This window comes from Coccinella septempunctata, chromosome 2 (assembly GCF_907165205.1).
Source record: "Coccinella septempunctata chromosome 2, icCocSept1.1, whole genome shotgun sequence".
NCBI lineage: Eukaryota > Metazoa > Arthropoda > Insecta > Coleoptera > Coccinellidae > Coccinella > Coccinella septempunctata.
In genome coordinates this window covers 6,501,831-6,523,384 of record NC_058190.1, presented here as the reverse complement: position 1 = coordinate 6,523,384, position 21,554 = coordinate 6,501,831, and the positions used below count along the sequence as shown (strand labels likewise).

Below are 21,554 nucleotides of genomic sequence, written 5' to 3'. Positions count from 1 at the left end.
ATAATTAAGATTTGATGGAGGCCTGTTTAACTTGAAGCGCCTCAGAGCAAAATCCCGTACCAAGTTTATCACGGAACTTCAATATGCAGACGATTGTTCCGCCAGTAGCTGAAACTGGATGGATCGAGTAGTTCAGTGGAAGCTGCTGCCGGTCCCAAGCCCGGATGAAGGAGGAGGGTTCAGAGGTGAGGTTAGCATCCTGCCTCTGGTGAAAACATGAACTGCTCAAAGTACTGCTGAAGAAGCCTCGGAACACGGACGGATTACAAAGGTTGACGACACGGCACGAAAAAGGAAAAAACGATTTTGGAGAAGGAACAAACTGCGTCTCGCTTGTTGGAACGTCACATCATGGAATTCAAAAGACCAAGAAATTATCACTGAGATCACTAGTAGTAACATAGACATTTGCGCGATATCGGAGACTAAAAAGAAGGGCAAGGGTAACATCAAATACAGAGACCATATTCTGTTTTACAGTGGAGTGGACAAGGACTGCAGAGCGCGAGCAGGTGTGGGCATACTGATGCATGAAAAGTTTGAAACGCTGGTGGATGATATTACCTATGTGAAACAAAACCTAATGTATATAACACTAAATATAGAAAAAGAAAAACACCATTTCATTAGTATATACGCACCGGATATAACAAAATCACGAGAAGAACGAGAACAATTTTTTGACCAACTACAAGAGACACTCAGAATGTTGCCTAACAATGACAAGATCTTCATAATGGGTGATTTCAATTCCCGAATTGGTAACCAGGTAATACCGGGGGTAATGCAAAGATATAATGAGGAAATATCAAATGAAAATGGAAATATGCTGCTTGACATCTGCGCGCACAATGAGCTTAGAATTAACAACACATTCTTCGATCATAAGGAACAACACAAATACACATTTCACAATACAAGAGGACAGAAATCTATGATCGACTTTGTGATAACAAATAGGCGCGTACACCCAAGTCAAATATTGGATGTGCGAACTCTAACTTCAGCTAATGTGGGGACACAACATGGACTAGTGCTCTGTGAGTACCGCTTAAAACAAACAAAAATTAGAAAGAAATCACCCATCTACATCACCAAGTTCAACACGGAGTCACTAAGAGAAGATAGCACAAGAGATTTGTACCAGCGCAGATTGAACGAGAAAATTTCTCAGAACATTATAACTTTGGAGGACAGTGTAGACATGGCCTGGAATAAAATCAAACAAAACATAATACACAGCGCGAAGGAAGCAATAGGGCAAAGAAAAATCAATATCAACGGCAGAAAAAATACCAAACCTTGGTTTACTGAGGAAGCGAAAGACCTGTCAAAGGAAAAGAAGATGGCATACATTAGGTATATAAATGATAGGTCACCCGAAGAGTACCAGAAATATAAGGTAATAAGAAATAGAACGAATGATGGGATTAAACAACTAAAAAAAGAGTATTGGGAGCGGTTTTCTGTCGAGATGGAACATGATCTATACGGATGCCAGAAGAGAATATGGAACATGCTTAGAAAAAGGAAGAAGAATGTAACAGAGGAAGTACAGATGAACAATATAACAACAGAAACCTGGACAACATACTATCAGAATCTATATAGCAATTGCACGGACAATAGAGAGGAACAACGACAAGAGTATCAGGAAACATATGACGAGGGAGACACTATAACTATGGAAGAAGTTCAGGCAGCCGTACAACAACTCAAAAATCGGAAATCACCCGGAACGGATAACATCACAAATGAAATGATCAAATACGGAGGAAGAGAAATACATCAAGAAATAACAAAACTCTTCCAAAATATCATCAGAACCGGTGAAGTGCCTCGTGAATGGAAAACCAGCTTATCCGTACCAATATACAAGAAGGGCAAAAAAAAGGACCCTGATAATTATAGAAACATAACTCTGTTGAACTCCACACACAAACTGTTCACTAAGATATTGACTAATAAAATATCCAGCCAAGTTAACATATCCGAGGAACAACAAGGATTCAGACGCAACAGGTCAACGGTGGACGCGATTTTTATTTTGCGGCAAATGATAGAGAAATCAATCGAGTTCAACAAACCAATGTTCACATGCTTTCTCGACTTAACAAAGGCTTTCGACAGAATTCGACTCCACGACGTTCTTGAAACCCTTCAAGCTAAGAATATCTCTGAAAAATACATCAGAATTATTAAACATCTTAATACCCACAACACCACCAGGATAAAAACACAATGTGGATTATCTGAGGAGATCAGCATATCCACTGGCATACGACAAGGGGACAGCCTGAGTCCACTACTTTTCAATCTTGTAATGGACCGAATTGTTGAAAGAGTGAAGACGATACGGGCAGGCTATAAGATGGGACGCCGCTCCTTGAATATCATGTGCTATGCTGACGACGTCTTTCTAACAGCTGAAGATGAAGATGACCTCCAGCGCCTTGCATACGAATTCACAAAAGCTGCAGAAGAGCTGAATATGATTATCTCATGCGAGAAATCCAAGACCATGGTTTTCGCCAAAGAGCCTATCCTTGCAAGATAGTAATTAACGGAAAAATCCTAGAGCAAGTGTCAAGATTTATCTACCTAGGAGTGACAGTATCTAGTGAACGACGCATCGTAGAAGAAGTCCGAACACAGGCGCACAAAGCAGCTAAGATCGGAGGCTGCCTCAGAGATATAGTCTGGAACAACAAAACCATGAGTCACAAAGCGAAAACACGCATATACAAAGCGTGTGTGAGACCAGTGCTCACATACGCCGCCGAAACGAGGGCAGAAACGTCGACAACGAAGAGAATGGCGAGAACAACCGAAATGAGGATACTAAGATCAATCAAAGGGATAACACTCAGAGACCATGTGAGGAGTTCAGACATAAGGGAAGAACTGGAGGTGCAGGATGTCGTCAGATGGGTGAGAGCACGCAGGAGGTTCTGGAGAGACCACGTGGAGAGGATGCCGGATGAGAGACTAGCCAAATGGGCGGAAACACAAAAACCCAGCACACGCAGACCATTAGGGCGCCCTCCAAAGCGTTGGAAAGAGAGCTGGAACTCGTTGTCCCAGGAAAGACAATAACAGGCAGACAGCAGAAAACACAGGACATAGTCCTATTCAAAAGTGGAAGAAGAAGAAGAAGACGATTGTTCACTTATCGCTCAGAGGATCTACAGATAATGTTGGACACCTATAAACATATATACGAAGCTTTATGCCTTAGACTCAATATCGACAAAACCAAAATCCTGGTTAGTCCGCCAGAAAGCCTTCAAACAGATATCAGCCTGGAGAATGAAACTCTAGAACAGGTCGAGCAGTTCAAATAATTGGGAAGCTTCATAAATACTAGGGCTAACCTAGACACGGAAATACAAAACCGTATCAATTCGTCATCACGGGCATTCTGGAAGCTAAAGGACAGAGTGTTTCAAAATCACGACCTCAATCTGAAGACCAAGACAGCTGTTTACAAAGCAGTGGTCCTCCCAACGCTTCTTTACGGAAGCGAAAGCTGGACGCCCTACAGGCGATATATTAAACAGCTTGAACAAACGCAACAGCGTCATCTAAGACAAATAATGCACATCAGATTGTTCCACTAAGTTTCAAATGTAGAAGTCTTGCAACGCGCGAGTTGTGCGGCAAATGAAACTCAAGTAACGAGGACCCGACTCAGATAGAGCGGCCACATTCTGAGGATGCAAGACACAAGACTCAAAAAAGATCTGTATAGCGAATTGACAGAGGGAGCCCGGAAACAAGGAGGCCAGTATGAGCGGTTTAAGGAAACACTACATCAATCCCTAAAATCAATTAATGCCAATTATAACTGGGAACAACTACCGTTAGATAGATTACAGTGGAGGTCTTTGGTCCACTCACAGTTATAATGGAGACTCGAGAAGAATACAGCGGCGGCCAGATCTGGTTGGTGACTATCAATGCCCTGAGTGCGGAAGGATCTGTATGTCACAGTTGGGTCTCTTCAGTCACTGGAGAACACACAGTCGCAATTAGCCCTAAGAAATTATAAGTTTGTTCTTTTTTATGTCTTTTTGTAGATTTATTCCCGGTAACGGGATACAGCAATGAATGAATGAATGAGTATAGGTACTGTGGATTCCATATTGACGTCGCAATATTAGGTTTACTGAACACAAATGAATAGTAAAGAGTCAACAGGATTTCACTTCTCCCGCACAACCTGCCATGTCTGAGAGTAAACCCGAGCACTTTATTCGATGACGCAATAACTTCGTTAATGTGCAGGTCGAATGCTAACTTTGAGTCCAGAAGTACACCCAGATCCCTGATGGCATCTACTTGCTTTATTAATCACTTGGTCGATAGTGTAATCAAATGCAAAGATGTTTCCACATATGCCCACCTCCGCAAGTCTCCGCATTAGAATACAATGATTTATTTTGTCGAAGGCCTTTTTAAAATCTGTATAAACAGCATCAACCTGAGAATGGCTTTCAAAACCATCATGAAGATTTTCTAGGAAACTCAATAAATTTGTTTCAAGATTGCGACGAAGACATGCTCATTACGCTTAATCATGCTTTATTCCTGTTTTTATGACCGAATTTTCCCAGAAATCGACCATCCGTCACCTTTATTCAAAAAATAATTCTTTTTCATTACCCCTGAATCGGGGAGGACTAAAGCAAGTAATTTAACCTAAAGTTTTGAATAGCACTTTATTTCCTTTTGTATTAGTCTGTGCACAAAGCCCATACCTACAGCGACACTTCAGTACTTTACTTTTCTTTACCCATCTCAATTTTCTTCAAACCTTAACATTTTGAAGGAAACACAAAACACAAAAAAGTGAACTGATATGTATATAATAATATATTGATATACACTCTGAATATAATTATACTTATTTTAAATTATCAACAACAATGTCTTTTCAGTACACAGTAGGTAGCGTTGGTATCAGCTTATAAATAAATTAAGCATTCGAAAATAAATAAATGGCACTATTCATGTGTTAAGAGTACTTTCCAGTCGAATCGATGATTCACACAATAAGTCATAGGTGGACATGGCGGATCTACAAAATTCCACTTATCTCCCTCCTCCGTTATCTGAACTAAACTGCAATATGGAACTTTACTTATGAGACCAAACAGTTCATCTTTGTCCCTCGCCCCTTTTCCTTGTATCAGATGTCTCGTTAAGGTGTCCAAGGTCGCAGAATGACCGACGACAAGAATGTTCCCTGTGGGGTGCTCCTGCAGGAGCTTCTTCGAAAATTCTGCACTTCTAGAGTAGAAGTTCTCGACAGATTCCTTTGCTGTTATGTCACTCCTACTCTTGAATGGCTTGTAATCGGTATCGATGTTGAAACCGGCTGCTACTAATTCTTCCAGTGACATCCATTCTGGAATGTTCGGATACCAGAGGGTCCATTCGAAAATGCAAGGATCTATACGGATTTTGATGTCATTTTTCTTCCCCAAACCCTGAAAAATAGCGAATTAGTTCGGAGAATTCTTTTGATCACAAACATGTGATTAGTAGATATTTTTAATATTTTCGTAGTTAGCAATATGTACATAACCAGAGCTGAGCCATAGAGAGCAATGGTTGTCCGGCTGATGTGTTTCCTTCAGAGTATATTCTCCAACAGTTCAACATAAGAGTAAGCTCATGTTCAGGAATCACAGTGGCTCTGGCGTCTTCCATTTTTTCTTCAAAAATATGAAAGTACGCAAGAGACTATACTTCATTCAAATTTATTTTAGCAGTCGGTTGGCCATGAAATAATTTTCTCAAGTTTTTGTAACTAGAACGGAGTAAGGTTGGCACTCATGAATTGTCGTTAATGTCATAACGCCGTTGCCACAACTTATATCAATTTTTATTACGAAAATGTCCAAAGTGATTGAAAAAAGAGACAGGGTTTCAGGAAGTGCTTAGAATTCAGGTCCGCTCATTCAAATAGTTATACCTTGATATTATAAAATCCACAATACGTCAGACGATAGCGAACATATTCAATGTAAGAGAATTCATATAATGTTTCATCTGAATCTAAACGACTTATATTTCAGCTGAATATTTCCACAATCAAAAAGATTGTGAATGAAGAGGATGACAAAGAATTTCCTTCTATTGGGAGGCCCAAAAAAGTGGTTGCATTTGAGAATTTTATGTTTGAGTGAATTAATGCGAAAAGTTTACTACAGGATTTTCGATAAATGTCATCGGAGAATAAGTTCCCTCAAATGGATTTTTCTATTTTTCATTTGACTTGTCCTATACAATGTGAATAATGTCTTAAGGTACTAATAAATACCTATAATTATTATTATTACATCAATGTATTAAGATGAATAGCCACAAATACGCGCAAGTTGCCCTGTTACTTGTTTATTCATGTGAAGTTCATCTTAACTTGAAACTTCCTTCAATTCATTTTACTTATATTGATGCAAGATGATTTTTGTTGAAGAATTTAACATTCTTGTAATTATCTGTTAATTCCTTCGGGAGATACCCATTCCCAACCATTGCATCATATGCATTTCATCTTCAAGTTAATATTTTTGAAATCTACAAATGATGTAAGCCAAAGAAGATAACGAACATTAACTCTCCTCAAGCTAGTACATATTATGATATTATACTGATCTCTTGTATTTTCCATGCAAATAACTGGATTTGGTATGACTTCAATCAGTTTGTATAAACTTCAATTATGTTCGTCACATATTTTCCGAAAAGATTCGACATTGTGATAAAATACGTAATAACAGAAACTTTTACGTAGAACGGGCAACATAGCGTTGATTTAAAACCCAAAAATGTTTTGACGAGCTTCATAACCCCACATTTTCGTACTATACAGAGTGAAATGTGTCAAATTTCCATGGCCAACCGACTGCTAAAATAAAAGTGAATGAAGTATAGTTGCTGAAGACGAGGTATTCAATCTTTATAAATAAAAATGGAGCTGCTCTGTGGTGTCATAGCTTAACAAAGAAACGGCTGAACCGATTTTATTAATATTTTCTTTATAACCTTCCTCATAATTTTTAGAAGGTTAAAACGGTAGCAAAATTTGAAAAGTTTACCAGGAAAATTGGGAAAATCAATAAAACTACACGAAATTCAAATTTCGCGCTCGAATGTAACTTCGGTAGTCTACCCTCGACGGACAAGTGATTGACACTTGCTGGCGATTGACAGTTGACAAATGAACTAAAGAACAACTGGATCTCAATATGGAGATCAGCATTTCTGTGTTCAGTTAGTTGATTAGTGGTCAGTATATTAATTTAGTATTGTATGTATTAGGGAGTTTCAAAAAAAAACAAAAAAAAATTATTCTTTCTTGGAACCACGCTCAAAAGTTTCGTTTAAATTCCAAAATAGGCATCTGAAAGCATGTTGTCCGCATCGCACTTTTCGATTTCACATAAGAATAACACAGGAAAAAAATTTTGTTTTCTTTCGATTTCTATAACTTCACTAATGAATGAATGAACTATAAATTAAACCTCTGAAGACTGTTAACCATTATACAGGGGTCGGCATAAGTCAGGCAACGCTCTCGAAATTTCGACATCCGCCATTTCATGCAGGATGGAGCTCCGCCGCACTACGCGTTATGTGTGCGGGAGTACACTTACAGTAACCCTTTTTCGAATACCTTTTGTATTATTTTTTAATAAATATATTTTGACGCTGCATTTATTTATCTTAATGCAAATTTGCCTGATGCAAATTGGTTGCCTGACTTATGCTGACCCCTGTATATCTGTTTTATAGTAAAAGATAGACGGGGTACTTAAAACGAATTATCAATGACAGTTAACTTTTTTGACAATTCTGGTTTTTGAAAATTAGCATCAATTGTTCAATTGGAATCATTTTTTTTAACTGTAAGAATTCAGAAATAAACTTTCAAAACAAACGTTTTAAAACCTGTGAACTTTGACCTTGAATAACTTTGAACTGAGTTCATTTATCGAAAAATGTAGAGCGTTGAAATCTTTTGTAGAGCGTTGAAATCTCTACAAAATGTAGAAAGGATATTGCAATTCAACTTATCGTTCATTATTCATAAAAATCAGAAAAATAATTTTTTCTGTGCTATTCTTATGTGAAATCGAAGTGCGATGCAGACAACCTAAATATTAATATTGAGGGCTCATATTTTCAGAGGCCTATTTTTTTGACATTTAAACGAAACTGTTGAGCATGGCCCCGAGAAAGAATAATTTTTTTTTAACTCCCTAGTATGTATAGATCGCGATTGTGCTTTGCACTTTTCTATATTCACTTTGAATTTAGGTTATAAGGTAAGATTTGTATTTCTTAATAAACTTTTTAGGGTTTCCACTCCCAATCTCTGAAACAAAATCAATTAAAAATGAAATCGACGATTTGCTCCTGCGTAAATTCTTGCACTAATTTGTCAGGAGCAAATTAACTAGAAAAAATTGTTGCCTGACAATGAACTGAAAATAAATAACGTTGAAATTATAATTTTAAGTGGTAACGTTTCGGAGTCTATATCAGATTCCTTCATCGGACGAAAATCTTCTGAATTGTGGCTTTTGTTTGACATTAATTGTCAATACATAGAAATAGAGACTGCATAGAAACGTTGATTCATTTAATTTTGAAATTACCGGATGACAGTTCCTTCTTCAGTAAATTGATCCAAATATGATCTATTCCTACCGAACAATTTGCCAAATTATTATCTTGATCTAATAGAATACAAAATTAAATGAATCAACGTTTCTATGCAGTCTCTATTTCTATGTATTGACAATTAATGTCAAACAAAAGCCACAATTCAAAAGATTTTCGAAAATAGATTTTTCGTCTGATGAAGGAGTCTGATATAGACTCCGAAACGTTACCACTTAAAATTATAATTTCAATGTTATTTAATTTCAGTTCATTGTCAGGCAACAATTTTTTCTAGTTAACTTGCTCCTGACAAATTAGTGTAAGAATTTACGCAGGAGCAAATCGTCGATTTCATTTTTAATTGATTTTGTTTCAGAGATTGGGAGTGAAAACCCTAAAAAGTTTATTAAGAAATGCAGAATCCTCCCATAATAAATTTCAATCGATATCTATAAGATTTGTATGTTACATTTACGTCAAAAAAAAATTTGTCTTCTGAGATTTTCAGTGCGACTTGTATTCGCAATAACAATAAATAAATCGCTCCCTGTGTGTGCAACATTTATTTCCAAAATCCATCGATTGTTCATTTCAATTGAAAAATGTACATAATTTTATAAGAAAAAATCTTTCTATTTTACAAGCAAGTCACAAAACTCGTCATTATCATAATATTTATAGGGTGAGTCTTTGGCTCTTCAAAATATTTCAACAGTAGATTATTGAGGTCGAAAGAAACACTTTTTTCCTATACCATTTTTTCCGATTCGGTCCTGATAAAAATATATAGCCATTTTCAGCTTTCATAATGAACTCTGCCACCTCTGGAAAAACAAAATAACCTTCAGAATAACTAGCTAAATCTGTGACACTAAACATCTGTGGACTGTGGATACAGAGTTGTATTCAGCCGAAGTATTCAATTTTTAAAATTTCACAGATACTTTTTGATTTTTCAACATAAAATTACTCGAAAACGGCTCATTATATGAAAAAATGTGATGAATATTTTTATTTTACAAAACGTTATTCATAAGATAGCGTCCAACTTGGTTTCAAGAGTTGGGTTCTTTGAACTTTTGATATTTTTATAGTACGTAATGATCATAATGAGCAAAATGCATGACGTGGGTGATATCTTGTATCCGAAAAAGATTAATCAAATAAATGAAAAACTATATTCCGAAATTCATTTCATTTGATTAAACCGTTCGTGAGATAGAACTAAAAATACTTTTTTTATGGATTTTCAACAGCCTGTATCTTTTGAACCGAGCCGATTCGGAAAAAATGGCGAAGGAAAAAATGAAGGAAAAAAGTGTTTCTTTTGACCTCAAGAATCTACTGCTAAAATATTTGTAAGAGTCAAAGTCTTACCTTCATATGTATAATTATGTAGTCAATCAATGTATTAATGAAAAGTTTTTTCATCGACCTAACCAAAAAATGACATTTTACGTACTAATTTCTGAAGGCAAGTTATTCCGTCCGCATACACTTTTCGTCCGCAAAACTGTTTTCGTCTGTATGATCGTCACTAATGAGATACCATTACAAGACAGAGGCACGATTGAATCAATTTTGGGAATACAATATCTCAAAACCATTGACGTTTTCCAATTTCAAGGAGTACTATTGAAATTGTCATTAAATGAGCTGCATAGTCGAAATACCCAACATGCATTTGTTCCGCACAAAATTGTCATAACTATACTGGGGTCATTCTTTCTTAAACTCAACCAAAATTATACGGAGAACTACAAAAGATGTTTTCATGAAATTCATCTTTAGTGTGTTATCAGGGATGAAGATAACAGAGAAATATTTTCAAGTAGTTTCAAGTAGTAGCTGAGAGCTTCCATTATAAGCGGAAGTGACAGAAGCTTGAAAATATTTTAAATTTTCTCCCCATCTTCGATAAAACAATGATAATAAATTTCATGGAAATATTTTTTGTAGTTCTCCGTATAATTTCAGATGTGGATATGAATAAATGAGCCTAGGCTCATTTACATTTACCTACATGTAAATCTGTATATTGTCTCACCTGAAGAAACGTGTCAAGCGTTTGTACACATCTAAAGCTAGGCGAGCAATAGACGTGATCAATGTTGACATTATTAGATTTGAAGACTTCGCCAATAGATCTAGCGTAGAAGGTGCCAACGCTGGTTATGGGACCATCGGTACTATAACCCTGTGGTCCCGTTTTTCTTGGCGGTATTGATGGTGGCAGGTTGAGATCTTTCCTGAGGTAGTTTCCAGCTTCGTCGAAACAGTGAGGGACCCATTTTCCAAATACGAAATCCACCCTCTCTGCGTGACGTAAAACAAATACACTTCGTTTTGTGGGATCATTTGGCTGAGAAAAAATGAAGATTTCAGAAAAAATGAAAACAATCTAAAGTTTGGAAATTGAAAATTTCACTTTTTATGGCAGGTACTCAAAATTTGAGTGTGTAATAATATTTCAGTTTCTAATCTAGCAATTCAATTTTTAGCGAATGCCACTAGTAGAATTAGTGTTGCAAGAGACTACAGAATATCAAATATAGAATAATACATTTAGAGATTACGAAAAGTATTTAGGAACTATTGCTCTGCTTCTATGAAATGCTTTATGAATAATATGTATACCGAATTCCTAACTTCTTATTCGTTCCTAAGACCTATGTGCGATTTTTTACTGAATTTGAGAAAATAATTCATCCTCCTATGTTCTGTAAATAAAAAATCTTTCGGAATATCATTGATCAAGAATATGTACACCGAATTTCTAACCTTTTATTCATTTTTGAGACCCATTTTCGATTCATTTTAGAATCTGAGAAATAGAGGTGAAATCAAGAGCGTCGCTAGGTTTCTAAAAAGCAATTTCAAATTTTTTTTCTCAGAAACCAGAGAACTGACGACTGTAACGGGTTTTCCTCGGTGTACTCGAGCGCCAGCTATTCTTTAAGGGAGAATAGCAAACCTACCCTGGCAGCTACTAGCCGGAGACAAGGTTCCCTGGTGTCTAGGGTGTTAGCGACGCCCAATGATAGTCAGAATCAACGTACACAACTTTTATTTGTCGACTCGTAAAAGGGGAACACAAATGGCACTATTACAAAATTCTTACAGTGACTCGAAATCGGTGAGATTTACAGGGGCAAAACGGACGGAATGACACGGGATCCGATCTCAAACGTTATACGGGGGTTAACGGACTTGTTCGTCAGCCAGAACCTGAGACGTACACTTGACGGACAGATATCGGACTTCAGCCAGATTAGGGGATGAAAGACAGCACAGAATTACGACGGCTCGTTCGGCACACCCCGGGTATCCACACCAGCAGAATGCCTCCCTAACCGTAGGGGTGAACACAGGAACGTGTTAAAAGACGGGACCTGAGGAAAGGGTGCGCCACCCCAAAGTGTCCTCGGTACCCCCCGGGTATCCACACCAGCAGGTTACTTTAACGACAGTAGGGGTGGAACTAAGTAAGACGGGAAATTTCAGGAAAGGGTGAGCCACCCCAAAGTGCCTTCGGTACCCCCCGGGTATCCACACCAGCAGGGTACGTTAATGACAGTAGGGGTGGAACTCAGACTCTGGTATAAGAAGGGTAGAAATGGAGGCTGAAGTTCCAATACTATATCTAAAATGAAATAACGGAGTGTCGTCTTACCTATGGTTTGGCCACTTGCACTCACAAGGAAAAAAAAAAGAAAAAAACAGTAGAGAGAAAAAAAAATAACTCAAAAACTTCTTCTAAAATTTCCCCAGAAAAGAAAACTAAAAAAATTGGTGAATTCTCGAAAACTGATGGCAAGGAAACTCGGCGGATTCGGCAGCTAATCGGTAGTCAAATTGAACTAATCAAGGGAAAATCGTAAGTGAAGTGGCCTGCGGGGGAACATCTGATTTTATACCCACAGGGGGGGTGCGGAAATCAGATGTGCCCGACGGTCGAAATTCGGTAAATTTGCGTCGATGAAGACGTTTTAATTTCGACTTATCTGTGCTAGCGAACAAAAAAAACTCGATTATCTTCCAATTCAGGATGTTTTATACGGTGCGACATCGTAACCCCCTGTATACAGGGTGTTCCTAAATTGAACGTACAAACGAAAAGGAGAGATACCTTAAGTGAGTTTAAGAAAAAAAGTCCCATAAACATGGGGTCGCAAACGTTTCGTTTTCGAGATACAGAGTGTTGAAGTTTGAATTTTTTTCAAGTTTTTTTCTTCACAAGATATTCAACTGAAATTTGGCATAGATATTACATTTTAGAGTTCTCACCACGTGACATGGCAATTTCGATAGAAGATCTACAGGGTGATATTTTTTCTGGAACACTGCCACCTGTTCTTCTGCAGAACTTTTTTTTGGTGAGCAACTGTTAATTTGAAAAAATGTTCAATAATTTGATGTGTCAAAACTGGCACTGAATTCATTCACCACAGATTACAAACTGGCCTTCCTATCATAGTTACGAGAATTTCGAGAGAATCGTTCAAAATTTTTTTTCTCGAAATCGTTGGTAGACACGACAAAACTATTATACAAGAGACCGAAAAGTTTAGTATAAGAACAAAGCTTCTTTTTACATTTTTTCAAATTAACAGTTGCTCACCAAAAAAAAGTTCTGCAGAAGAACAGGTGGCAGTGTTCCAGAAAAAATATCACCCTGTAGATCTTCTATCGAAATTGCCATGTCACGTGGTGAGAACTCTAAAATGTAAAATCTATGCCAAATTTCAGTTGAATATCTTGTGAAGAAAAAAACTTGAAAAAAATTCAAACTTCAACACTCTGTATCTCGAAAACGAAACGTTTGCGACCCCATGTTTATGGGACTTTTTTTTCTTAAACTCACTTAAGGAATCTTCCCTTTTCGTTTGTACGTTCAATTTAGGAACACCCTGTATAGCTGAGCCACCATGCTGTCTAGAGGGTTGACAGCCATTACATAATCCCTAGCTCATTAACGACACCTCAGAACAACAACACCAATGTAAAGCAGCACTTAGTATGTCTGGACTCTCGAGGGTACCATAAACTTCAATATCATTGAGTTTATTAGAAATACTCTGAATATTCAGTTGTACTATTTTTTAAAAATTATGATTTTTTTCATAAGCAGAACCTGAACTGACTCTATCTAGTTACATGAATATGAGAGTATTGTATTTCTTATAAATTATTTGTTTTAGAGATACCCACTACCGGCTTCAGGACCTGTTTGGATGTCACTGATTTTTCCACAGTTGCAGGGTTCCTTGATCTTTCGAAATAATCACTTTTTTGTTTGGACTTATTCTTTCTTGAACTTGCGACGATCCATTTGGATGAATTGTCCCTTCTCCCTTGTTGGCTCTCCCTTAATTCAACTGAAGTAGAGTCATGAACGTTACGATGACCGCCCAGATTAAAATTGATAGGTGCATCGACATCGAGATGTGCTATCGATTCCGATGATTCAGCGACGGAATCCCGGCCGCATGGAGATTCAGTGATAACGGCGCCGGCAGTTGTTGCTATTGGGTTTTTATTGGGCACGAGGACACATATTTCCTTTTTCAGGTCGCTAATTTGTTTACTCTGAGATGATATGAGCGATTTCAAATCGCCGATTTCTTCAAAAAACGCCGAAGATATTTCACTTACAATTTGCCTCTTCATGTTAAGTAAATCTTCCTTTGTGATGCGGACTTCTACAGATGAAAATTCGCCGGTATTAGTATTAGACGTAGCAGCTTGTTGGCAATTATCACAAAACCATTTTTGAGAGGTATTCCCATGTATTTTGTTAAGATCTTCCTTCGTTAAATTCACACACTTTATATGATAATTATTATCACACTTTTTACAATTGATGGAATCATCGTGTCTATCAATTTTAATAATACACTTGGAGCATCTTATACCACGTCCGCGCGTCATGATGACTAATGTATTAATGTAATCTGTAATCTGCATTCAAACGAGTATTTATAACATGTACTGGAATCAAATCGTTGTTGAAAATCCCACCTCAAACGTTCACACTGAAACTTTGCTGAAACCGCCTTTCTCTAATGGCATATGGATTCTGCAGTGCCCATACATGTTCATTATGGTTATTGTTGATACCTTTCAGGAATTTGGACAACTATTTATTCGAATCTTTTAGTACATCGCCAACGTTTCGAACCTTTCGTGGTTATTTTTCAAGGCTAAAATAGAAAATAACAGTGTTAACGATGTGAACAGCTATTGGGAGGGATCTGTCACTCACCTCGTATTTAATTCGATTCGGAATGTGTCTGATTAATTAAAATTTTCATTTTCCCTCTGTAATAGGAAATCAATAAAGAACAATGATGCGTCTTTCAAGAATTATTCCGGTGAAATATGTTATATTATATTATTAGCGAGAAACAAATCCATCTCCCAGCGTGTTCCATGAACTCAATATGCGCACCATAACAACAATCATTAAAATAAATTCGAAATATTTCCATCAAAATAAATTTAATCTAACTCACAATTACAATTTCACATAGAATTTATTGTATATGGGACGATACGATATTAAAATCACAATTAAATACTGTCTTTGCAGCTTAAAATATTTTTGTTCAATTTGAGTTCAAAAGAAGCACAGCTAACTTCTGTCAAAGTTTGTCATAGAGCTTGTAGAACATCCTGTATATATATATATACAGGATGTATATATACATATACAGGATGTTCTACAAGCTCTATGACAAACTTTGACAGAAGTTAGCTGTGCTTCTTTTGAATATTTTTTTCCTATGAGCATAGGTCCGATTCGTTTTCGTTCAGGAGTTACAAGCATTTGAAAAATAAATTTTCATGTTTTGATTGAGTAGGCCGACGGAAAATATCGGTTGATATGGTAATTGACGTTATTTCAATTATTCATTTGACACTTGGTGTACGTTTTGAATAACAATGCATTATTTTACGACCCAGGAATATGCAGATATTGCTTTTGAATATGGGTATTCTAATGGAAACGGAAGTGTATACACACTTCCGTATTAGAAAAACATAGGATTTTTCAATTGAGAAGTGGAGTTAATGTCTGAAAATTAAATACAATGAATATGTTAACGGCGTGGAGGTGTACTTTTTCAGAATTCAATAATTGTCTGCACGCCGTTAACATATTCATAGGATTTTTCGCAAACTCAATACTCTTTATATGAAGGCCTTCAAATTCCAATATTCCGAATATTGGAATTTGAGTAGAATATTTGGAAAAAGCAGAAATATTTCGATTTGGACCAGTAGTTTTCAGTTTCTTGAACGACATTTGACTCGTCAAAATTATTGTCGAAAAATTTAATTCCACTTACTTATAAAAAATGCCGTACATTGGGATTGCAATTTATGCATATGGATGTTGAATAATCTTTTCAAATGATCACCAACCGTGTTAAAATAGTTCCATACATAATCCTTAAATTAAAGACTCTTTTGCTCGGAAAAATGGCTAATCACAGAAATCATACACGAACAAAAACAAATCCGCATATTAATTTGTGTTTAATTCGACTAGTGTTCATTTCAGTAGGCTATGACATCAATTTTGACAATTGAATGAGTATTTTCCAAATATGTGGATAGACATAGGTGGATCGCGTGCATGGCCCCCTAGATCACAAGATTTCAATCCTGTCGATTATTTCGATTGGGGTATATTTCAAATCTTCAGTATATGCTTCTGAGATTAGAAGTATATAAGGACATTCTGGTACAACTTTTGAGCAACTGTCATGATTTTTTTTTTCACATGTTTCACTTGAATAAACTTCTATTGTTTATTTATTTTCGCACTGTTGATCATTTTGAATGAATTATTTTGAATCATCTCAAAAATCTTATTAACAAATATAAATTTTCAATCAACGCAACCGACCATTTTTCGAATTCAATCTCGATGTACACTGTTTCCTATTCCTATATTTCAGTTGTTATGACAGATAAGAGACATGCGGTTTTCGCCACTCGATCACTTTTTCGTAAATTTTTTAAAGCCACAAACAGAAATATTCCAACTACTTTTGTTCCTGAAATACAGGGCGACATCGAAAATGATCACTTTTGGAGATGTTATGATTTCTCAGGCCCTATATAAGATAGAAAAAAAATTAAAACTGCTTAAAAGTCAGTGGTTTAATTGAAAAAAATTTTTAAGGCACTGTTTTCAAGATTGGGCACAAACTTGGTATTTGTTTAATGGTACACCCTGTATACTTTAAAGTGAAATTTTTGCATTTTATTTTTCTGAATTCAATGTATCACAGCCTAATCTTTAATGAATTTGAGATTCAAAAATCAGAAAAATCCATATTTACATATGTTTGTTTTTTCAATAGTAGGCCATGAATTATTCAACACATGCATTCAATTATTACTTTGTTCAAAACGCCATGTGATTTAAACCTTTTTATTTAATTATATTGTTAACATTTTCAAGTATTATATTGAAAAGTGATATTTTGAGTTTATGTTTGAAATATGATTAAATAAATAGGTTCAAATCACATGGCGTTTTGAAAAAGTCATGTCTCTATCTTTATTAATAGCTGAGATACACTACAGTGCACTCTCAACCAAAATGGGATACAGTGTAGTTACAATCTTTCAAAGAAGGAAGTGGAAATTCACCATCGAATTAAATTTTTCCATGAAAATTTTGATTAGTTAAATGTGATGCGGGACACTGAAATCTACTGATCCCCATCGAAAATTTTTGGTGATATTTACTATTCTGCATACGGATATCTTCATACATATTTGGATTGAAAATAATTATAATCATCTTAAATATTGATAAACTTCGAAAAAAAATATGAATGAACCAATTTCAATCGATAGTAGAAATACATTTTGTTATTTTCATTAAATTCCAGAACTGAATTATTCATTTAATTAGCGAAAATATTTTACACGTTTGACATTTCTTCGCGTTCTACAGTAGGTATGGTATAAGAAATTTAACGTGTTTTTCCATTTTTTTACTCCTATATTATATTCTTCGGCTGCTTTTATCATACGTTAATAGATTTGTATGCATAATATGCTCAACAAGGTTGTGATATTTCCTGCGACAGTCGGAATGTGCGAACAAAAATAAATGTTATTTTCATTACAATAGGGCTTTCTGTGCATTAGACCTTGAAACGAAGATGTTTGCAAAAAGTGAAAAGAAGTTGATAAAATCAACATTTCCATAAGAATATTGATATTTTGTCATAACTCGGACTGGCAATTCGAAGTTGTTTTTTTTTTCACCCTTTGTAAAGGAGATGAAAAAATTGGATATACATAGTATCGTATTCCCAGTGACAAAGTGCCTATACAGGGCGTCTCTGAACAAATGCGAAGGACTTAGGGAGATGATTCCTCGATGAAAATAAGCAGGGTTAGTTACTATAAATTTTTTTCGAAATCGACCTCCCTTCCAAGATACGGCCTTTGGAAAGCGATGACCGGTTGACAGTTTTTAATTTTTTTACGGGTTCTAAAAAACATAAAACTATACATAATATGAAGCACTGAGTAGATTACTCACACAATTTTTTTAGATCTCATAACTTTATTATAAGGGGTTAAAAATAACAACCCCTTATGATTTTCCTTCAAAAATTGTTGTACAGGGTGTAATCTGAAACTGTAACCTTCTTAGGCACTTTTATAAGTAGAATCCACTGACGAGCTCAACATATTTTTTCATTTCGAATCATTAGGCGAACTTTCGTTTTTTTAAATGCAAACTCCTATTGAATTTGTTATTTTTGAATTGAAAAAAGAAAATCTTTTGTCAGTATATTCTACGTATGAGTGTGCCTAAGAAGGTTCAAGTTTCAAATCTGTAACTTCAAAGACAATAAAGTTATGAGAACTTTTCGAATTCGTCAAAATCTCATTTTTTGCTAATGACTCAAGAACTATCAGCAAACACTGAAATGCAGTCACTGTACAAAAACTGTACTTCGTTGCTTCAATTGACTGCAGTTACGGTAATGCAATAACTGCACCAAAAAGGACCGTATATGTCCAGGTGGACTTTGCAGTTACTGTACAGTACAAACTGCATTCGACATACAGCCACAGCTGCACTTCAAAAACAGCGATGGCATCGCAATCCACTGTACAGCAAGCTGCAATTCAAATGCAGCAGTGACGTGCTAAAACTGTACAGCAAGCTGTACTTTAAATGCAGTATTCACTTTGCAAAAACTGCACAGATAGCTGCACTTCAAATGCAGCAGTTACGTGCTAAAACTGTACAGCAAGTTGTACTTTAAATGCAGTGGTCACTGTGCAAATACTGTACAGTTAGCTGTGTTTTATATGCAGTTTGTTCACGCGAGAACTGTACAGCAAGCTGTATTTTATATACAATAGACACTGTGCTCAAACTATACAGTAGCTGCACTTTAAATGTAGCAGTCCCTGTGTAAAAACCATATCGAAACTTGCAATTACGAAACAATATTCTATTAGAGAAGTTTCCTAGTTATAAACTGAAAATCTATTCTGCAAATCAGAAATTTTCAATTTCACTTAGTATTTTTGCGGTAAGCGCAAAGGTGACTTCACGCTAATTGGCTAATTGAGACATAGCCTACTCTTAGGGGTGGAGATTAATGAACCATAGGAGTTAGCTACGACAATCGTCGAGGCAGCGTAGATTGTGCCTGCTATAAACGCTGGTTACATAGAGGACTTAGAGTAATGCGTCGCCGGTGGCGCCATCGTTTGGCGTATGCTGCACCGCAATAGACGTGTATGCTACCCTGTGATCGCAACCGTCAAGAGCAGTGATGCCATCATTTGGCTAATTCTGGTACCACCATGGTGCGATGAAGTATTCTTCTATCATGGGTATAATCCATATTTTGGTAATGAACGGAGTCTTCAATTATTGAATTAAATCTGTTTATGAAATGTCTCTTTAACCTTCATAATCGAATTTTCAACTTCTTGAAGAAGGTATATGTTTAAGTTTTAGGAATTCCTATGAATTATTATTCTAGATTCTATTATTAACTCTATATCAAATACTCCATTTTTGAAATCAAGAATTGCAAATACAGAAACTGTGCAGTCACTGTATATCAAAAACTGCGTTTTGAAAATGCAGAATTATCAATACAGAAACTGTGCAGTTACTGTACATCAAGAACTGCGTTTTGAAAATGCAGAATTATCAATACAGAAACTGTGAAGTTACTGCACATCAAAAACTGCGTTTAGAAAATGCAGTATTATCAATACAGAAAATCTGCAGTCACTGTACATCAAAAACTGCGTTTTGAAAATGCAGAATTATCAATACAGAAACTATGCAGTCACTGTACATCACAAACTGCATTTTGAAAATGCAGAATTATCAATACAGAAACTATGCAGTCACTGTACATCAAAAACTGCGTTTTGAAAATGCAGAATTATCAATACAAAAACTATGCAGTCACTGTACATCACAAACTGCATTTTGAAAATGCAGAATTATGAATACAGAAACTGTGCAGTTACTGTACATCAAAAACTGCGTTTTGAAAATGCAGAATTATCAATACAGAAACTGTGCAGTTACTGTACATCAAGAACTGCGTTTTGAAAATGCAGAATTATCAATACAGAAACTGTGCAGTTACTGTACATCAAGAACTGCGTTTTGAAAATGCAGAATTATCAATACAGAAACTGTGAAGTTACTGCACATCAAAAACTGCGTTTTGAAAATGCAGTATTATCAATACAGAAAATCTGCAGTCACTGTACATCAAAAACTGCGTTTTGAAAATGCAGAATTATCAATACAGAAACTATGCAGTCACTGTACATCACAAACTGCATTTTGAAAATGCAGAATTATCAATACAGAAACTATGCAGTCACTGTACATCAAAAACTGCGTTTTGAAAATGCAGAATTATCAATACAGAAACTATGCAGTCACTGTACATCACAAACTGCATTTTGAAAATGCAGAATTATGAATACAGAAACTGTGCAGTTACTGTACATCAAAAACTGCGTTTTGAAAATGCAGAATTATCAATACAGAAACTGTGCAGTTTCAGTACAGCAATCTCTGTGCTGCATTCTGGTGGCATTTGTAGTGCAGTATTTGTACAGTTGCTGTATATTGTGTTTGTTGGGATAATAATCGTAGGAGGCTACGGTTTTCCTCATCTTTGTTTCTCTGAAAAGGAGCTCGGTTATGTGTCATCCGTTTTCTTTTAGCTCTCATTGTTCTCGAGATCCCCTCAGTAGACAACGAATTTTTCCCACCCTGTACAGGGTGGGCAAAATTGGTGATACATGAACTACAACTTTTCAACCAAACTAGATAGACAAAAATGAATGTACCATTTATGTCATCTTTTTTCGAGAAACTAATAATGCCATCAACTGAATTCCTCTATCTTCTTTTGTTTTTGAGTTATAGGTCAAAATTAAAATTTCAACTTTGGTCATTATCTCCGTTTCTGTTTAAGTCAGGATGTTGAAATGAAGACATTATACAGACACTTTTTTTTGATAGCAATCTAGTGGCGTACTATGAATTTTTCCTACAGGTTCATTTGCTGAGCTATAACATAAAGTTGTGTTTTTTTTATGAAAACAGTAGTTTGAAATGACTTAGAAAGAATCGCCTTTTTTTACAGTTTCAAAAATATATTATACTTCACCCTCAGTCTTTATAAATCATATTAAACTACTGTTTTCATAAGAAAAATACATCTCTATGTTATAGCTCAGCAAATATACCTGTTAGAAAAAATCATAGTACGCCACTGGATTGCTATAAAAAAAGTGTCTCTATAATGTTTTCATTTCAACATCCTAGCTTAAACAAAAAC

General features: G+C 35.9%; 2 protein-coding genes across 2 annotated transcripts in view; one reads left to right on the top strand and one right to left on the bottom strand.

Moving 5' to 3' along the window:
• The first annotated feature begins 2,715 nt into the window (after positions 1-2,715).
• On the top strand, positions 2,716-3,096 carry LOC123306376. Its single transcript, XM_044888352.1, has one exon. The coding sequence runs from the start codon at positions 2,716-2,718 to the stop codon at positions 3,094-3,096; it is 381 nt and encodes a 126-aa protein (XP_044744287.1).
• Positions 3,097-4,852: 1,756 nt separating this feature from the next.
• Positions 4,853-21,554, bottom strand: part of LOC123307351 (protein UBASH3A homolog) — a 35,041-nt gene continuing 18,339 nt past the window's right edge. Inside the window, exons 7-8 of the mRNA XM_044889629.1 lie at positions 10,724-11,038; positions 4,853-5,492 (exon numbers count right to left, since the gene is read on the bottom strand). Of these exons, the coding sequence (XP_044745564.1) occupies positions 5,007-5,492; positions 10,724-11,038 (801 nt within the window). The 3' untranslated portion in view covers positions 4,853-5,006. The remainder of the gene's footprint in view (positions 5,493-10,723; positions 11,039-21,554) is intronic.

Coding starts and splice junctions, on each gene's coding strand:
- LOC123306376 (XM_044888352.1), top strand. CDS start 2,716: ATGAGTCACAAAGCGAAAACACGCATATACAAAGCGTGTGTGAGACCA.